Below are 20,029 nucleotides of genomic sequence, written 5' to 3' on the forward strand. Positions count from 1 at the left end.
CACATTTTTTATGCTGAAAAAGCTCCCCTCGGCATATACTCGAGTGAGGGTCCTTTTGGGCTGCTCCTTCCTCCTCCTCTTCCTCTGCTGCTGCTGCTGCCACCACCACCCGGTTTGTGTGGTGAACCGGCTTATACTTGAGTCAATAAGTTTCCCCAGTTTTTTGTGCTAAAATTAGGTGCCTCGGGTCGGCTTATACTCGAGTATAAGTATAAGTATAAGTAAGTGAGGAGGAATTAAAGAACCTTTTAATGAGGGTGAAAGAGGAGAGTGCAAAATATGGTCTGAAGCTCAACATCAAAAAAACGAAGATCATGGCCACTGGGCCCATCACCTCCTGGCAAATAGAAGGGGAAGAAACGGAGGCAGTGGGAGATTTTACTTTCTTGGGCTCCATCATCACTGCAGATGGTGACAGCAGTCACGAAATTAAAAGATGCCTGTTTCTTGGGAGAAGGGCAATGACAGGCCTAGACAGCATCTTGAGAAGTAGAGACGTCACCTTGCCAACAAAGGTCGGTATAGTAAAAGCTATGGTTTTCCTAGTAGTGATGTATGGAAGTGAGAGCTGGACCATAAAGAAGGCTGATCGCTGGAGAATGGATGCTTTTGAATGAACTATAGTGCAGGAGGAGACTCTTGAGAGTCCCATGGACTGCAAGAAGATCCAACCGCTCCATTCTGAAGGAAATCAGCCCTGAGTGCTCACTGGAAGGACAGATCCTGAAGCTGAGGCTCCAAGACTTTGGCCACCTCATGAGAAGAGAAGACTCCCTGGAAAAGACCCTGATGTTGGGAAAGATGGAGGGCACAAGGAGAAGGGGACGACAGAGGACAAGATGGTGGGACAGTGTTCTCGAAGCTACCAGCATGAGTTTGACCAAGCTGCGGGAGGCAGTGGAAGACAGGAGTGCCTGGCGTGCTCTGGTCCAGGGGGTCACGAACAGTCGGACATGACTAAACAACAATTACTCGATTATATACAGTATTTCAACAATAGAGACGTACCTAGGCTCTCTCGATTGCCCCATTGGCAAGGAGCTGAATGGGAGCTGCACTTCTAAGTACACCACTGGGCAACCTAGGAGGGGACCCTGCTGCCGTGGCCCATGCTAGGAAGCAGATTCCTCCGCTGGGGCACCCATAGGAATCACCCAAAGCAGGGGAAGAGCAGCTTGGGGAGTGGGCAGTTGGGTTGGCTCCTAGCCACTCCAAGCCAGAGTGAGGAGGCACAGAGATTTGTGCCCCCTGGGCCTGCCCTCTTGGCAGGGGCCAATCTTGCCAATCCATAGGCACGCCCCCGCTGAACAACTTAGCCAAACCCTCCAACATCTGGAGTCCCCAAACCGGGATCAGGCTCAATCCTCGGTGGGGCTAGAGAGTCTTCTTTTTTGGCGATCCCTCGTAGCCGAGTAAGATTGCCTTCCATCAACACGGTTTTAGCAATGAGTCCATAAGTGACTGTGGAGGCCAGTTCTGGATCCACACGTCCTTCCACAGTGGGGACATTGGTTTCCGGGCGGGAGGTTCCCCCTCTTTCTTAGGAAGAGTTAAGATACGGCCATGCAAGCCAAGAGGAAAGGTTACAACATCTGGGACTTTCCTGTTAAAGAAGAAGTGAGCAAAGGAGGTGTGGGGGAGGAACATGATGTGGAGACAGTGGGGTGTGAGGTTTTTTCCGTCATCATGCTAAAATTCCTGTCTATCCCATGAAGCCGATTTTTGGAAGATTCAGGGGAAGTTTTGGTATGAAAACGGTGCCATTCATACCACGGAATATGTGGAACATGGCCAGTGGCGTAGCAAGGTCAGGTGGTACCCGGTGCAGAAAATTTCTTGTCAAGTCCATTGAATTTTTATTTATTTTATTTATTTATTTTGCCTGCAAAAATGGGTTTGACTTGGGGGGGGGGAGCTAGAGTTGTTGAGCTTTTTTTTTTACAGAGCCAAAGTTGTTCAAGTTGTTCAGTGTTTCAACACCTGGAAGCCTCTCTGAACATGGCACTAGGTTGGCGAAGTCTGGGAACAGAATGTGACTCTGGCTCCATCTGCTGGGGGACAATGGTCTCTTTTGAACTCTGGCTAGTTTTTAAAATGAAAGCAGGCGGTGATTAAAAATAAATAAATGATACCGTAGCCCGTTTTCCCCTCGGGGGGGGGGGGGAATGCTGCAAAATCAAAATGGCAGCACCAGCATTTCAAAAATATGGATTTTGATCAGTTGCCTTATTGGGGCTTGCGAGACTGCACAGAAAGACCATATTTCTAGAGGCGCTGAGGAAGAGGGCGGTCAACTCAACAGCTGTGCCTTGGATTCATTTGATGGATTTGTTTCTGTAGCACAGAAATACATGTCATCATTACTAAAGGCCAAGTTGCAGGAGCTCAACGAAAGAGCTGGCAGCCCTAGAATTGCAGTTTGAGATGTGCAGCCCTGGAAGGCTAAGATAATAATAATAATAATAATAATAATAATAATAATAATAATAATAATAATTTTTTATTTATACCCCACCCATCTGGCTGGGTTTTCCCAGCCACTCTGGGCGGCTTCCAACAAAGTATTAAAATACAGTCGTCTTTTAAACATTAAAAGCTTCCCTAAACAGGGCTGCCTTCAGATGTCTTCTCAAAGTCTGGTAGTTGTTGTTCTCTTTGACATCTGATGGGAGGGCGTTCCACAGGGCGGGTGCCACCACCGAGAAGGCCCTCTGCCTGGTTCCCTGTAACTTCACTTCTCGCAGGGAGGGAACCGCCAGAAGGCCCTCGGCGCTGGACCTCAGTGTCCTGGCAGAACAATGGGGGTGGAGATTAGAAGGGGGAAACAGACAGACTTCCTGCGCTTTTAATAGCTGCCATGAAATGTACATGTGCTGCAATTCCCTCTTCTACACAACTGTTAAAAGTGCAGGAGTCCTTTGTCCTCTATGGCATCCGGCCAATGTAACCCATGCTGTTATTATCCTTGCTATGATTTAAGAGCAGGAGAACACATTGCATAACCAATAGAGAGACTGCCTATCAGCTGCAGCAACAAGAACCAGCTGAGTCTGCTCTGGCTCCTGAGGTGATGGAGGACCCATTCAGTGGCGTAACGTGGGGGGTGCAGGGGGGGCCGGCCGCACCGGGCGCAACATCTGGGGTTAGGGCAAATCCACAGGTTAGGGGGCGCAAATCCATGGGTTAGGGGGCGCAAATCCACGGGTTAGGGGGCGCAAATTACTTGCCTTGCCCCGGGTGCTGACAACCCACGCTACGCCACTGGACCCATTGCCTGCAGGTGCTCCACTCTCAGCCCCGTCAGAGGAAGCTGAGGTTGCCTCTGGGTCCGGTAACCCTCCAGCCTCTCCGGAGCTGCAGAGGCTCAGGGCAGAGAGGCGGAGAGAACTGAGTTCCCGCAGGAGGAGTGCTCGCCTCCAGGCCAGGAGAGGCAAGTCACCAGAGGATCGGGGCCGCCCTATGCCTCGGGGCAGATAAAAGCTGGCCAGCCCCAGTCGCAGGTTGCGGGAGCATTATTGGTTGCTAGTTCCTGCCTGAACCCTGTCCTGCTCTTCTGCCAGAGTTCCTGACCCCACCCAACTCCCTGCTTGCATGCCTGCTTCTGACTTCACCCGACTCCCTGCCCTGCACCCAGATTCAGCTACTACGCACTGCCTCCACATTGCACCTTTAGGGATGAGATTGCTCCCTAATTGTTTTAATGTTGTATCTTAATCTTTTAAATTGTATTTTAATCAACTTGTTTTTATTATTGGTTGTTAGCCACCCTGAGCCCGTCTTGGCTGGGGAGGGCGGGGTATAAATTATTATTATTATTATTATTATTATTATTATTATTATTATTATTAGACCACGGACTGGACTTGAACCTCGGCTCTCGGGTAACCCACGGGACCAGCACATTAATTTATTAATATTATCGGGCAGATGTTGTATTGTAGACACTCCTGGGCTTCGGGTTGTATTTTGGTAGGTGTCCTCTTACACTCCCTCCCCCCGACTTCCTCTTCCAGATCCAGGCACCCTCCCCCCAAAAAAGAAACAGTCAGAAACACTGGCAATTCTCTGACTAAAATCTTTTATTAGAACAACACACAGGACCCCCTTTGGGCCTGGGAGGGCGGCTGTCTGCAGCTAAGGATTGCAATAAGTTGCCAACGACATGTTACGAAGTCACTAGGAATCTATTCTATGCATCAGGAACATCATCAAGAAGCAAGATCGATGCTGATGGGAAAAGAAGGCCGCAGGTGGCCCAGCCACCCAAGCCCAGGAGGAGATCGGCGTCACCCTGCAACCTGTCTCCTCTGCAGCCCAGAAAAATGAAGAGCGTGGCTGCGAGGTTAGCACCCATTCAATAAATTATGTTTAACGTAATGCTGGTACAACGTCACCATAACAGAGAAAAATCAGTTCTAAGGGGAAGGAAATCCTAGAAGGGAACAATTATTTATTTACAGACATCTCCTTTGTTGTTTTGCTTTGGGTTTTTGTGTGTGTGTTTTTTTGCTGTTAACATTTATTACATTGGATTGTTTTCTTCCCACCATTCCTGATTTATCTCCACTCCTGGTTAAATGAATCAAAGCAGATACGTAATTTAAATAACTTGCGATGAGAAACAATGGTAGAAGAAAGAAAACAATATCTCAACCCTCCGCAGACAAGTATCTCTAGAGAGCGCCACCAATCTGAAAGCAAAAGGAAAGGTCAGAGCAGCATGCTGTCCGTGTTACAGAGAGAATATTATGGCACCAACCACATGGGATGAACTTGAGGCATCATGGGGTATGTACATGACATTCGCCAAATTTAGCAGCCGGTCCCAAGATGGGAACAGATTCCGATGGAAGGGTTTGTTAAGGTTTTCTAAAGTTGCCTCCTCCAAAATGGAATGTGGATGGTTGGTATGACCACAGATATCAGCATCCCTATCATTTATGCCCCCCCCCCTTCTGGAGATCACAAATGCCACAAAACTGCCAGACTCCAAGACAGAGTGCTGTCCCATTGAAGGATTGGGCTTCCACAAAATCCAGGGTTGCACCATTGAAATACAAGGGCTTCTATTCTTGTTGGAACAACATCTCTGATGCTCTGGAGCTGTCCCAGGTCCTGACCTGCCACCTGCTGACAGCTACCAGCCTCCTACCAACCTCCTGACCACATTGCCTGCTCTCAGGCATAATCCAGGCTAGTTTCCTTATAAGGCATTGCTCAGCAAATGCTCAGCAAATCCTTCTACCCCCGGTGTAAACTGATACATGGAAACGCATGCAAATATGCAACTGCCGAAGCCTTATCTGCGCTCGCATTTTACTGGGTCACATGCACTGCGCCCATCTCAAATTGCAGTTAGAGGCAGCTGCTAGGTGGGTCTTTCGGGAGCAGAGGTGGATGAGTATTTCATTGCAACGTGGTTCCTTCCAGTTCGGCAGAAACGTAATGACAGAGAGCCAGCCTGGGTTGACACTGCGACACAGTTAATCAAACAATGCAAAGAGCAGATAATAATATTATGGTGATACAGGTGAAGTGTGTTTGGATTGGTGGGGGTAGTGCTGGTTGATCTGGTTTCAAACCAGGAAGGTGGCAACCGCGAGAGGTAGCCATGGCAATGAGAATATTTAATTTCCTGAGATTGTGAAAGGAAGGCATTCCTGCTCTCTTCTTTCTTCCCTTCTCCATGTCTGTCGTTGACCACAAAGGAATGCTAGATCTGCCTCGTAGTTGTTGGTTTTTTAAGGCAAAGTCATCACTGTAGCTAATTTTGAAATGCTGCTATGCAAAACTATGCCCTGACACACACGTGGATATGAGGCGAGATGGATGCTATGCACCGGGATGTAGTCAGAGAAAACGGAAACATGCCACGTCAAGCTTGTTTGCAGAATCAAAAAGGACCCCGCAAGCAGCCCCCCCACCGAGCAAAAAAGCAGCTGCCCATTTAGAGCGGGTTATCCAAAATTGACAGCTCCGTGTAGACGTGGTCAGGGAATCTCACATTGTTAATACAGCATCAGACTAGCCAAAGAGCTGGTTTCATCAGTTACCTACGTGGTATGGAAGCCACCCATGGGTGCTTGCCTCTGATATCTGTAGCAAGCAATCAGTAAGTCCAAGACTACAAAGCCCAGCATCAAGCACAAGGCAAGAGGTGTGCTATTCGAGGGAGGTCCAGCGGCAGGTACCTGCCTCTGCCATGTTTCAGACCATGCACGAGTTTATTCTTAATTAATACCTGCATCTCTGGACTCCCAATGGTCTACACACTTATATGCAATCCTGTTTGCTTGCTCAAAAGGAAGCCATGCAAGTCCCACTGTGTTCAACAGGATTTACTTCAAGTTAAGTGTGTTTAGGACTGCAGACTTGTCCCCGAGCAACCCTGTGCATGCTTACTCAGAAGGAAATTGCATTAAGGTGTGCTTACCCCCATGCTAGCATGCATGAGGTTGCGGCCACAGTGACTGATGTCACAAACAATTAAATGGGGCTGCGAACCAGGTCAGGATGTCAAAGGCACAAGCCTCTTTGCCTTGGAAATATAGCGAGATAGAGGAAGGAAGATGACTGTTTGACTGGTGCTGATAATGGAGGATTATTACGGCATGAAAATGAAACACAACGAATTGGCTGGTTTACAAGGGAAACTTGAATACAGTGGTGCCTTGCAAGATGAAATTAATCCATTCCGCGAGTCTCTTCGTCTTGCGGTTTTTTCGTCTTGCGAAGCACGGCTATTAGCGGCTATTAATGGCTTAGCGGCTATTAGCGGCTTAGCAGCTTTAAGAAAAAGGAAACAAACTCGCAAGAACTCGCAAGATGTTTCGTCTTGCGAAGCAAGCCCATAGGAAAATTCGTCTTGCGGAACGACTCAAAAAACGGAAAAACCTTTTGTCTAGCGAGTTTTTCGTCTTGCGAGGCATTTGTCTTGCGGGGCACCACTGTATATCTAAGAGCCAGCCTTGGAGCCTTGCTGTGAATATGGTTCTCTCCCAGTCTGAAATCTCTCCCTGCACCGTGACCAGTCAGGAGTCGCATCTCTGCAAACTGACTTAGCACACAAAACAACCATGTAAGAAGCCCTTTCCAGTCAAAGCTGCGATAATCACCGCAGCGCGAAGGATGTCCCACAGGGCTGGCCCTAACATGAGGCGGCTGCCTCAGGCGGCAAATATTGAAGGGTGCCAAGCGGCGGGAGCTCTGTGTATGTGCGTGTTATGCAACCTGTCCTGCGCCCTTGGGGTTCAGCGGAGGATGTTGAAACAAGATTCAACGGTCTGTTGAGGTTTTGTACTAGGACTAGGAGGATGTGACCTCTCACATTTTGCTTCTGAAACAGTGAGAGGATATCAGGATAGCAAAGGCCGATGTAAACAAATGAGAAACAGAAGTGCATTACGGGAGCTGCCGTCTCTAGCGTGCAAAGGGCCCTTGTTGCACACTAGAGCAAATTGTGGGTGCCTCCTTCTACTTCAGGCGTTCAGAGACAGATTGGTGACCCCCCCCCTCCGTTTACAGAGGTACAGGACAAATGTCTGGATAAGCAGCCAATTAACTTGAGCCAGAAGATTGTCACGTTCTGCTAAATACAACCATCCATCCCAATCAGAAAAGAAAAGGGATATTGGATATATTTGCTGAATGCAGGCGGGGGGGCATTTCTGGGTGGCATTTTGGGGGGAGCATTCAGAAATTGGAATGTTGGCATTTGAGTTTTGAAACTCACTGAAAATGGAAATGTTCTGCTCCTACAAAGTGATAATTTACTCAGAACTCAAATACGAAGTTCTGCCAATAGAATTCCAAATTTGAAAATGGTGCTAATTTCATACATTGATTGAAGCGTTGAGGACTCCTCCATAGAGTCGTCTAAATCGTACACCTCACCCTCACAGGGCTGTTAGACCTGTATCTGAGCTGCACCACTTCAGATGTGGGTACTGGGCAGTGGCGTAGCGTGGGGGGTGCAGGGGGGCCGGCTGCACCGGGCGCAACATCTGGGGTTAGGGCAAATCCACAGGTTAGGGGGCGCAAATCCACGGGTTAGGGGGCGCAAATCCACGGGTTAGGGGGCTCAAATTTCTTGCCTTGCCCCGGGTGCTGACAACCCACGCTACGCCACTGGTACTGGGAGCAGCTCCCATCACATCTGGGCTGGAGAACCAGGCCTCAGTTGCTAGGCCCCAAAGGATGCCCTGCTAAAATACCATCCTTCATAACCAACATTATTATTTTCCAGCGTTGATTTGTTTATACCGGTGTTCTGTGCCTTGTGCTGAACTGCCTTGCGCATCCTCTGGATCAAAAAAAGGGGTGCCTGATCTTTAAAAAACGAAAAGCTAAACACTGACATGGGGGGGGGGATCATGTGACCTTTCCCCCAACTCTCTGCTTTGACTGGGAAAAAATTAAGATAAATCCCATCTCCCAGGGCTTGATTCATCAACCTGCATGGCTTTGTATGTTGATTAAGTGGTGATCCCAAGCTGATGTCTATGAGAAGGAATTATTCAGCAAGAAAGGCCACGAGGACAGAGGGGGCTAAAGTCAGCTGGACTCTCTGCAAACCCTTCAAGGACCACCCAATTCTTGCCCGCCCAGGGGCTTGGGGTGGGAGTCTCGCTGATGTTATATGCACAACTCTCCATACGTAGCAAGTGAAGCTCAGTTTTCCTTCTGGCTGGAGAATCCGGAAGTTGGTTCAGCCAACCCTTGGGAATCTGATCCACATTTAGGGGAAAGGGGAAATCGCAAACTGAAAGAATAACTGAACCCAAAAGCTGATTTGAGAGAGTCGCATCTCAGGCTCTCTTCAGGAACGCTGTCGTCAGCCGAAAGAGCAAAATTAGCAAAGCAAACACACACTCGTGCACACACACACAGAGAGAGAGCACAGGTGGGGCTGGAAAGGCGGAGAGGGGTGGCCCTGGCGGGTGCCCAAAGTCTGCTTGGTCCTTTCTCTTCTCTAGATTCCACCCCGCTTTTTGTCTGTCTGTTTTGTTTGTTTAAAAAATTTGGTTTCCGCTGGCCTGGAGTTACCAGACGACCAGATATTCTCCTCCTTTCTCCCATGAGGTCAATTCCTGAAGAAAACGAACGCAGGTCTCTCGGTGTGTCCTGAGAAAAAGCCGCCGGGCGCCCCCTGACTCCTTACTGCATGGAGCCTCGTGCGTTGTAGAAGTCCGGGACTGGGAGACCGGTGTGCAGCGTCACCTGAAAGCAAAGAGCACTTGCTGCAAATACCCTCCAACATTTCTCCAATGAAAATACAGTGGAGCCTCAGGTTGCGAACGTAATCCGTGATGGAGGCACGGCCGCAACCCGCAGCGTTTGTAACCTGCAACAACGCGTCTGTGCACGCGTGTGACACGATTTGGCACTTCTGCGCATACGCGAAGCGTGATTTAGAGCTTCTACGCATGCGCAAGCAGCAAAACCCAGAAGTAACCCTTTCTGGTACTTCTGGGTTTCCCGCGGTCCACAACCTGAAAATGCGTAACCCGAAGCGTCTGTAACCCGAGGTACCACTGTAGGAACATCTCATTCCACAATGATAACTTTACTATTTATACCCCACACATCTGACTGGGTTGCCCCAGCCACTTTGGGTCTGGGCAGCTTCCAACATATATAAAAACACAATGAAATATTAAACATTAAAAGAAAACTTCCCTATACAGGATTGCCTTCAGACAGCTTGGGGGTTGGATAACTCCATACTCTCCAATGAAAATCGGGACATTCCAGGATCAAATCAGAAACCGGGACGGCGTCTCTAAATCAGGGACGTCCCTGGAAAATAGGGACACTTGGAGGTTCTGGGTACAGGGTTCAACAAGAGGTAGCAGGGCCGGCCCTACGATGCGGCAAAGTGAGGCAGCAGCCTCAGGCGGCAGATGCTGAGCTGCGGGGATTGTGAGTGCTATGTTGGCATGTTGCATTCAACTGGAGGGGAAGACACTTCCCTTCCCCAGTACTGGAGTAAGATTCAACCACCAGTCCAGTGGGCTTCTGCCTGTGCCTTGGGGAAGGGCACCATCTTGCCCCTTGCCTCAGGCAGCAAAATGTCTTGAGCGGGCCCTAAGGAGTGGCATTTTTAATCCCATCACAGCTGGCAGGATTTGATCTTCCCATGCTCACAGAACCATATCCCTCTGTCTGTATGTGTGATGGCCTGGGACTCGGGCTCGGAACCAGAGGAGTCTCAGTCCGCACCGGATCCTTTGCCTCAGGCATCATCTGAACTACGTCTGGGGCCTGATCCTGAAGAGTCCCAGTGTTTTAAATTTGTTATTAGCCGCCCTGAGCCCGGTTTTTGAAGCGGGAAGGGCAGGGTATAAATAAAAATTTAATATATTATTATTATTATTATTATTATTATTATTATTATTATTATTATTATTTATTCCCAGAAAGTCACTAGGACTTGAGGGGCAATTATGGCAGGACCATATTTACACATTGAATGAATCTCCCGCCGTCTTTACACCATAGGCATCAACTCCTAGGGGCCCAGCTCTTTGGGCCCTCCCAATAATTTTTTGGTGGGACTGCCCTTCCCAATGATCAGGGGATGGAGGCGGCTGAGTACCAGTTGGTGCCTTTGCTTTAGTCATTGTTGTGTATGTTCCCTAATTCCACACAAGAGCAGACAACGAGGGCTTGGGCAGAACACTGCTCACCCCCACTGCCCTGCCCCACGGCCCCGTTTATGAGTAGCAAAATTGGAGTGTTTGGGCAATTCAGAACAGGACATTTTTACCACCTGCTGCCCAGCCCACCCCTGCCCAGAATGCCCTGCTTGAGGGCACTAGCTTTGAGTACCAAACTGATTCTGAATATTAAACCCAGCAACCTAAGAATCACAGCTTGCTCGCTTTTCGTCAAAGCGAGTTTCTAGTCCTTGGCGTTCCTCCGCCTGTTTTAGACTACGACTCCCGTCATCGCCAGCCAACGCAACTCTGGGTTTCCTGTTCTGATTTCTTTTCTTCCCACTCTCTGCCCTGCCCCTCTCCAGCAACTGATGGGAGCGCTCAGCGGCATAGCGTGGGTTGTCAGCACCCGGGGCAAGGCAAGTAATTTGTGCCCCCTAACCCCTAACCTGCTGCCACTGCCAGCTTCTTCTTGCTGCTACCTGGGCTGGGGTATTTACGGTAAGGTAGCCACGGCGGCGGCGGGTCTGTGTCAGGTGATCTGAGGCGAGCTGCTGCTGGCGCTGCTGCCCAAACGATGCCGCTTGCCCGGAGGAGGAGGAGGGCAGAGAGGCGAGGAAAATGCAACATGGCCCAGCAGCTGCAGCAGCGGCGGCGGCAGCGGGGCTGTGAGGAGGGGCTGCCTGGCGCGCCCTCCGCGGCCCTGACACGCGGGGACCGCGGCGAGCGCTGAGAGCCGCTGCCAGCTCGTCGGTTCCGCGAGACATGGGGCTCTGCTACAGCCTGCGCCCGAGGCTCTTCGGCGACTCCGGAGGCGGTGAGCGCGCCCCCCAGATGTTGCACCCGGTGCGGCCGGCCCCCCCTGCACCCCCCATGCTACGCCACTGGGAGCGCTTCATCCCGAGATCCAAGAAGCCTCCCTGTCTCTCCTCCCTGAGGCCCGGACTCCTTCCCACTCCTCCTTACTTGCACATTCCTGTTCAGACTGACAGCAGGGAAGAAGACACCTTCCAGGTTCTCAAAGGCCACCGGCCCCTGCTGGTCCTCATTGATGGAGAAGGTCAAGGTCCTCCTGGTTAGGTCAAGCAGGATCCCAACTGTAGCCCCTTTGGTGATGCCCCCTTCAGTCCTGCCGAGAAAGAAAGCGCTCCTCATTAGCTCAGGGGGTTGGGCTAGATGACATTTGTGGTCCCTTCCAACCGTACAAGTCTATGGCTAACCTCTCTCTCTCTACACACAGTGCTTTTTCTTAAAAAAAAATGTTTTGGGGTATAGTTGTACCTCTGGTTGCGAACAGGATCCGTTCCAGAGCCCCGTTCGCAACATGAGCAGAATGCAACCCACATCTGTGCATGTGCGGGTCGCGATTCACCGCTTCTGCGCATGCGTGTGACGTCATTTTGAGCATCTGCGCATGCGCGAGCAGTGAAACCTAGAAGTAACCCTTTCCGGTACTTCCGGGTCGCCGCGGGACGCAACCTGAAAAGACATAACCTGAACCCAACGTAACAAGAGGTATGACTGTACTCTCATTTTCACTCAATAAAATCACCATTTTATAGTTCAAATCAGGAAAAATAAATACAGTAAATGGACAAAAGTACAAAGATTCGTAAAATGTTTAGGGGTATGTGTACCCCTGTGTTGCCCCAGAAAAAAACTCTGTGTGTGTGTGTGTGTGTGTGTGTGTGTGTGTGTGTAAATTTTTAATTAAATTTTCTGTTTTACCATTTAAAATACCCATTTTACATCCTTAAGATATCAATGACTTCCCTTCTTATCTTTCCACAGTTCATTTTACATATCATAAATCCCTGCACATTTTATCAAAGCTATACCATTCAATATTCCATTATTGCATCCATCAAAACTTGTTTACACTGTTGAATTTATCTTAATGCTGCTGTGATGGCCTGGGACTCGGGCTCAGACTCGGAACTAGAGGAGACTCAGTCTGCATCGGAACAGCTGCCAGCATTTTCAGCTGTACACAATTATTTCCCATATATTCAATAAACATCTCCCAATCTTCTTTAAACATATGTTCTTCTTGTTCTCTTATTCTATATGTTAAGTCTGCGAGTTGTGCATATTCTGTCAACTTAAATTGCCATTCTTCTTTGGTTGGGACCTCGCTCATTTTCCAATTTGGGGCTAACAAAACACGGACTGCAGCAGTAGCATACATAAATAACCTTTTTTGACACCTGGGGATTTCAGTCTGAATTATCCCCATGACTTATCGTAACCCTCTTCTAAAACTATCCAAGTTGGTGGCCATCACACTACCTCTTGTGGCAGGGAGTTCCATAGTCTAACTGTGTGCTTCCTTTTGTGTGTCCTGAACCTTCCAATGTTCAGAGGACGGGGGGAAGAGACAGAGGGAACAAGAGATGCTCTGGGGCTACGTACCTATTGGTGTGTGAATTGTTATGCATGAACCAGCTCCGGTTGTTGTCCACGTACATGGCCCAGGCCTTGTCATCTTTCCCCAGCATGACGTCCTTCAGAACATCCATGCGGGCCACACCAAAGGCCGGGTCCGGGTGGTTGTCATAGCGGTCGATGGACAGCTCCCAGTAGTGGAGACCCTTGGAGAAGCCCGTTTTGCCCAATACCACCCGGTCGTCATAGCTGTTGCAGGTGACTGTCAGGTTGTCGTTGGAGAAGATGACGTCCGAGTGGGCCGTATTTGGGTCAAACGAAAACCAGGCCACTGCAATGGACACAAGGGAAGAGCAGTTCCCAGTGAATGGGATGGCAGTCCCTGGGCTGGGGGGGGAGGGCACAAAATGCATTCCATGCAGGCATGCAGGAGGACGAGAGTTGCAGGGTGGTCAAAGGCCACGATTCCACATGCTTTCTGGGACAGAGCCGGCCCAAGGCATTTTGCCGCCTGAAGCAGGGGGCAAGAAGTTGCTACCACCCAGTCCCATTCCAAGTACAAAAGCTCAGCAAACCATTGCATCTTATTTCAACATCCTCCACTGCACCCCAAGGGCTCTCTCTGTTAGTGTGATGGCCTGGGATTCCGATTCTGAGAGTGAACTGGAGGAATCCCAGCCGGCACAGGAGTCCCCGCCTCCAGGGCCGGCTGAACTGGGGCAAGGCCTAGATTCTGAGGAGCCTGCACCTGTGCCAGATCCTCAGGAGCAGGCACCAGGTGAAACCATTCTGGCTCCAGAGGTGCTTGAGGACTCAGTGCCTACAGGTGAGTCTCCCCCTGGGCCCAGTAACCCTTCAGCCTCTCCTGAACTGCAGAGGCTTAGGGCAGAGAGGCGAAGGGAACTGGTTTCTCCCAGGAGGAGTGCTCGCCTTAAGGCCAGGAGAGGTGGGGCTCCTGGGGGCCGGGACCGCCCCTGACCTCAAAGAAGATAAAGGCCAGTCAGCCCGGTCCGAGGTTGCGGGAGCAACGTCGTTGTGGAGTACCTGCTCTTACCCAGACCTAGACCTGTACTTCCAGTGTTCCTGTTCCTCGCCCGGCTTCCTGCTTCTGACCTTCCAGCGTTCCTGTTCCCGCCCAGCTCCCTGTTTCGGACCTTCCAGTGTTCCTGTTTCCTGCCCGGCTTCCTGCTTCTGATCTTCGAGGGTTCCTGACCCCGCCCGGCTCCCTGTTTCAGACCTCGCGTCTCATCTTGTGAACTTCTACCAGGCTAGTGACTCAGGACTGAACTTTGGCTACGGTAATAGTACCTTCCCCCCCGGGACCAGCACAGTTAGTTTCTGTTTGCCACTGTGCAGCTGCTTAGAGTTGCAAGACTCTGTTTACATTCCAGAGACATTCCAGGCTGTTGGAAGTCTCACGGGAGACGGATGTGACGTTACTGGTTTCCTGTTCCTTTGTTTGTTCTCAGTTGCTCTCTGCCTCTCACAGAGAGAGGATGTGGTTTTCTGTCTGCGTAGTAAGAAATAAAGCATAGCGATGTAGCCATAAATCTCATCACTTCCGCGGGCTGTTTTGATTCTCTGCGTAATGGGGAATGTGCCTGGAGCCTTATCAAAGGCTCAGGTCGTTAATCACGTTGGAGGCGATTCCAGAGGAGCTCGGCCGATCGCAGGTTTCGACACTCTCCACTCAATGCTCATCAGTATTTGCCGCCCGAGGCACTTGCCTTACTCTACCTCATGGTAGGGCCAGCCCTGTTCTGGGGACAAATCCAAAGGGAGGCACAGAAATTCCTCCCTATGTAAGTTGTGCAAGCTGCGTACAGTAACTCCCCACAGCAGGTAGGGAGATAAATGGTTTAGTTTTTGTTGGAAGGTGACTTGCAGCAGAATGGAAACGATGCTGCGTGCGACAAATAGAGGCAAGAACAGAAAATGGGTGGAGCGTGGGCTCATGGGGAAGAGCCAGGGGCTGACACCCCTCCCCTGAACCTGCCGCCTGAAGGCATGTGTCTCACTCTGTCTAATGGCAGGGCTGGCCTGGGCCTACAGACTTGGCTCCCTGATTGCCTTTGCCTTTGCCTGCTTTGTTTGTATAGGCTTTTCACTGCAATTGCACATTGTCCGAATGCAGAGGACAGCAGAGGATGCCATTGGGTTGCTGAGTTTTGCTGCACCAACTGGGAACCCACAGAGCTTTGGGGTAGCAATCTGGGCATGTGCCAACTGCACGGCTTGGACTTGGTTACCGGAATTCCTACGGGCAAGACATCGCCTTGAGGACAACACACGTGCCGCAAAGTTTTCAAAACACACTCACAAACACACACAAACTGTTGCAGCCAGTCAGTAGGTTCCATTGGCCCCATGCATCCAAACTGGCTCCTACCTGCTACCAGTTTTTTAATATCAACTGTTGTCGTTCCGAGCGAATGGCATGAAAGGGAACAAATGAGAAGCTGCGTCGGCATTGATAGAGAACAAAAGCGCCAACTGCAAGCTTCATTGTAGCTCGGTTTCCTGGCTGCATACTTTAGTTTGCCCCTCCCAGCCAAAGCTGGCACATCAATTTGGCATTAGCAGAAACCTCGCACAGTTATACATAACGTGTACCGGAGACCACACAGCGTCTGCAGACAGGGAAGGGCTCAAGGAAAGGCTACCAAATTCTGCAAGAGGCTGCTTTCCTTTAGCTCCTCCTGCCTCCCCACAACTCGGCTAAGAAACCAATTAGAATCCCTCACCCAATTAAAGAAAAACCAGGTCTAAATTTCACTTCTTCGAAGGGTTGACTCCAAGCTAGGTTTATAAGACTGCTTCCAGAGTGCCATAACTCGATGCATCCCTTATGAGTTTCAGAGGCTCCGACGGACACCTTGAGCCAGGTGTGATGTGATGCTGAGAGTGAGTTCGCTCAGACCAGGGAGATCTGGGTTCAAATCTCTGCTTAACTAGGCTATGTCCAGGCAGGGGGCAGACTGGGGCAGTCACAAGCTCTAAGCCAGCCTTCCTCCAAAGGCGCCCCCTAGAGGCATTCTAGCAGGCTCTGTGAATTCACTTACCGTATTTTTTGCTCTATAAAACTCACTTTTTCCCTCCTAAAAAGTAAGGGGAAATGTGTGTGCGTCTTATGGAGCGAATGCAGGCTGCGCAGCTATCCCAGAAGCCAGAACAGCAAGAGGGATTGCTGCTTTCACTGCGCAGCGATCCCTCTTGCTGTTCTGGCTTCTGAGATTCAGAATATTTTTTTTCTTGTTTTCCTCCTCCAAAAACTAGGTGCGTCTTGTGGTCTGGTGCGTCTTACAGAGTGAAAAATACGGTATATTCTTATGAGCTGATGGCTTTGTCCTCTAGCTAAAAACAGCTGTTTCTCATTTCAGAATCGCTTCCTGGGCTGCCTCCCCTCTTCCCCCACCCCTCAAAGGTGTTACAAACACGGTAGGGGGGGACAGACTGGACCAAACATAGTGTTAGTTTAAACATTGGGTGTATAGCTGGGGGTCTCTCCTTGTCACGTACGAATGGGGGGAGTCGAGGGTTAAAAACAAGTGACCGAAACAAATGCCACCGAAATGTGGAAGGAAGTATATACTTGCCCAATTGGGAGAAAGGTCCTGACTGAGCCTCAAAACCTATAAAGAGACACACTGCATTTCATACGTCGACACGGAGAAAGGGCAACCGGAGTCGGGCGACAGGAGCCACGCAGCTGGGGCACCAGCGGGCGGCAGCCGCCGGAACGGATTTGCCAGATTCACTTGCAAAGCGAGAGGCCCACCATCGGAACCAGAGACATGCGCATTTCATGGGCCTTCATCAACCTGCATCTCTCCAGGTCAATTGGACACCCAACTCCCATCAGCCCCAATCGTACTGGCAGGGGCTGATGGGAGTTGGAGTCAAAGCTCCCGGAGAGACCCATTCTAGAACCCAGGCCTGGCACCCCTGAAGTGGGTTGACAGCAGCGGATTCAAGGCAAACAACAACTGGCACTTCGGCCATGCACAGCACATAGCCAGTGGAACTCCCTGCCACTGGCTTTTAGACAACCCAGTGGAGAGGTCTATCCATCAGGCAAGGCCTCTTTCCCCCTGCCTTGCTCCACCCTTTAGTTTCTGCTTCTCAATTGTATTGTATTATTTTGCGTACTGTGGTCTTATTGATTATAGTTTAGAAATTATTTATTGTAACTGTTGAGTGGATTTCTGTTTAACTTTTATATGTTGATATTATTATTTTGTACTGTTCTAATAATTGTTGAATGTTACTTTTTGATGTAGGTTGCTTATTTTAAAGTTTTGTTTTATTATCACATTTTTTTATTGCATCGGATTGTTATAAGGTGTACATTTTTTCTTTCTTCAGCTCGTAAACCGCCTTGAGTATTGTAAGATAGAAAGACGATATACAAATAATAATAATAATAATAATAATAATAATAATAATAATAATAATATCATCAAGCATTAGCTATGCGACTAGAGCAGGCTTCCTCAACCTCAGCCCTCCAGATGTTTTTGGCCTACAACTCCCATGATCCCTAGCTAGCAGGACCAGTGGTCAGGGATGATGGGAATTGTAGTCTCAAAACATTAAATACAATATTAAATGCAATTTGATATATTGAGCATTCTAGTTTCAATGTCCGCCCCCCCCCTTCCTATCTGTCCTACATTTGCTTCCTATCCTATCTGGGTGGCCACTTGCCAGGAATTCTTTTAGCTGTGATTCCTGCATTGAAGGGGGTTGGACTAGATGACCCTCGGGGTCCCCTCAAACTCTACAATTCTATGATGGTGATGATAAAAATAATAAATTACTTATATTCTGCCTTTCCTCCCGAAGGAGGAGGTCAGGGCAGCAAACAAGTCAATAGCGGAAGTCAATTAAAACTTCTAAAAACAGTTTTAAAACCTTGTAAAAACAGTAAAAGAAACACCCTCATTTCTCCTTGTCATCACTGTTCTTTTTCGTGTGTGTGCCAGTATTAATGGATGAAAAAATAAAAATAAGGATGCCTAATTGAGTTTGCCTAAATCGGAAAATGAATTGGTGGGGGTGGAATTTGAGCATCAATGGAAGAAATGCACATAACCTTGACCATGTGGAATTTAGCAAAAGCCTTTCAAATGAATCTGGACTCAAACCAACTTAGGGGATTGCGACCTTCACATTTTTTTTGCAATTTCCCATTGTGCAACATCTCCTAAGAGAAGCAAAAGGTGTCCGTTTTAGGGAAGAGCTCCACCAACCATCTAAGGATAGGTGAATCTGAATTTCACACACTGTGTGAATTTCTGTGAATTTCCCACTCTTAAGTTCTCCACATTTCCACACCAGTTCGTGAATTTTTAAAAAAGACGTTCTCACGAAAATTCGCCAGCATATCACACACTTGTTTTGTACGCAACGTTGTTTGACGTGCGCATTTTTGCAAAGCAATTCCTCCCGATGGAATGTGTTTTTATCTGTTATCTCCACAAATATATCAATATATATATCAATTTCCCCTTAAATATATCAATTTCCCCTTAAGAGATTCGTTTTTGTACAAACTACTTGGCCGGGGAACTGCGCTGCAAAGTTCGGAGAACGGCGAATCTCAAACGATGGCAATGTTTGGGTTTGCTTATTGTTTCAGAAAGCAGAAATTATGCAGGTTTGCTTTTTGAAAGCGAACCAAATCCAGTTTATCCCCCCCCCCCCACATCCCTACCTCCACCCCACAAATCCACCCCCCAGCTTGAGACCAATTCACTCCAAAGATACAGACTTCAAGAACGTACAAGGAAGCAGGCAGACCCACCAACTCTTCGTACACGGGACACAAGATCAGAAACGTTCGGGGATGGATTATGTCGAAAGCCAGTCGCACCAAAGCAGTGGGATGGGGTAACCCATAAAAGGACGATGGGGAAAATATAATAAAACCGGGGTTGTGCGTCCAGCCCCTCGATGTAGCCCAGCAACTAAAAGACTGTGCCATTCCTCATTCCAAATTATGGGGTGGACGGAAAGAAATAAATCTATGTCAGGGCTATTCTCCTTGCGCTTACGCCGGTGTCAGGCAGGTGCCAATGGAGGTTACATCAGCGTAAGCTTGTAGCGACGGGAGAATCCTTAAAAAAAATAATGCAACCCAAACGGAAAAGGTTGGTTCTTGCAAAGGTGGGAAGGGGAAGGGTGGGCTGCGGAGAGAGGGGGCACCTGAGGCCTTGGCGCCATAATTCCAGAATATCCCACAGGAAAATGCACGTGAAGAGCTGCTATTACACCCCAAGGCTCAGGACAGCTTTCTAGAACCTTCTCCTTGGTTGCTCTCTTGCTGAAGGCATCACAGTGGAAATCACCTTGCCCCTTACTCGGCTGCTTTGATCTGCGGAAACTGGCACTGCTGCATATGCCATGTAAGACCCGTTCTGCGCTTGCAAGAACTTGATCTTTTCCTGTGGCCTACACTTCGGAACTCCCTGCCTATTGACATCAGCCACCTCTGCTGTACTCTTTCTGGGGCTTCCTGAAAGCCTTTCTGTTCAGACAAGCCTGCCCAGATGTTTAGATAGCTGGTGGAAGCCTTAAGCTGCTTTTAGCTTATCGTTATTTTAAACCTTTCGAATGTCTTAAATCATTTTTCTTTGTGTTATGTGCTGAGTCGAATAGGATCCAGAATGCAGCAGTCTGATTGGTCCTAGAACAATAGGATTCATAATGCAGCAGCCTGATTGGTCCTAGAACAATAGGATTCAGAATGCAGCAGTCTGATTGGTCCACAGGAGCCACCCAATCCAGCTCCAGGTGGAAGTAAATCCGCGACCTGATTGGCCTACAGGAGAATCCTGGAATTAGCCAATCACGTGGGGCCCATTGTGTAAATAATGTATATAAAGCAGACATTTTGGAGGAACTTCCATTCCTCGCTACTATGAGCTGAATAAAGAGCATGAAATCCACTCTCGACTCTGAGTATATTTCACTTTGTGACCATC

The 20,029-nt window shown here is 48.9% G+C and overlaps 1 protein-coding gene across 7 annotated transcripts in view; it reads right to left on the reverse strand.

Annotated features, from left to right (window-relative positions):
- Positions 1-4,061: 4,061 nt before the first annotated feature.
- The window catches only part of TRIM9 (tripartite motif containing 9), a 70,304-nt gene continuing 54,336 nt past the window's right edge, over positions 4,062-20,029 (reverse strand). For 3 of the 7 annotated variants that reach the window (XM_028722408.2, XM_028722148.2, XM_028721826.2), the window contains 5 exons: positions 16,640-16,675; positions 15,433-15,456; positions 13,071-13,374; positions 11,625-11,787; positions 4,062-9,219 (listed from right to left, as the gene is read on the reverse strand). In XM_028722408.2, coding sequence (XP_028578241.1) covers positions 9,157-9,219; positions 11,625-11,787; positions 13,071-13,374; positions 15,433-15,456; positions 16,640-16,675 — 590 coding nt within the window. In that variant the 3' untranslated portion in view covers positions 4,062-9,156. The remainder of the gene's footprint in view (positions 9,220-11,624; positions 11,788-13,070; positions 13,375-15,432; positions 15,457-16,639; positions 16,676-20,029) is intronic. The other 4 variants (XM_028722234.2, XM_028721903.2, XM_077935940.1 and 1 more) reach the window with 2 other exon arrangements.

Source organism: Podarcis muralis, chromosome 1, assembly GCF_964188315.1.
Source record: "Podarcis muralis chromosome 1, rPodMur119.hap1.1, whole genome shotgun sequence".
Classification (NCBI taxonomy): domain Eukaryota; kingdom Metazoa; phylum Chordata; class Lepidosauria; order Squamata; family Lacertidae; genus Podarcis; species Podarcis muralis.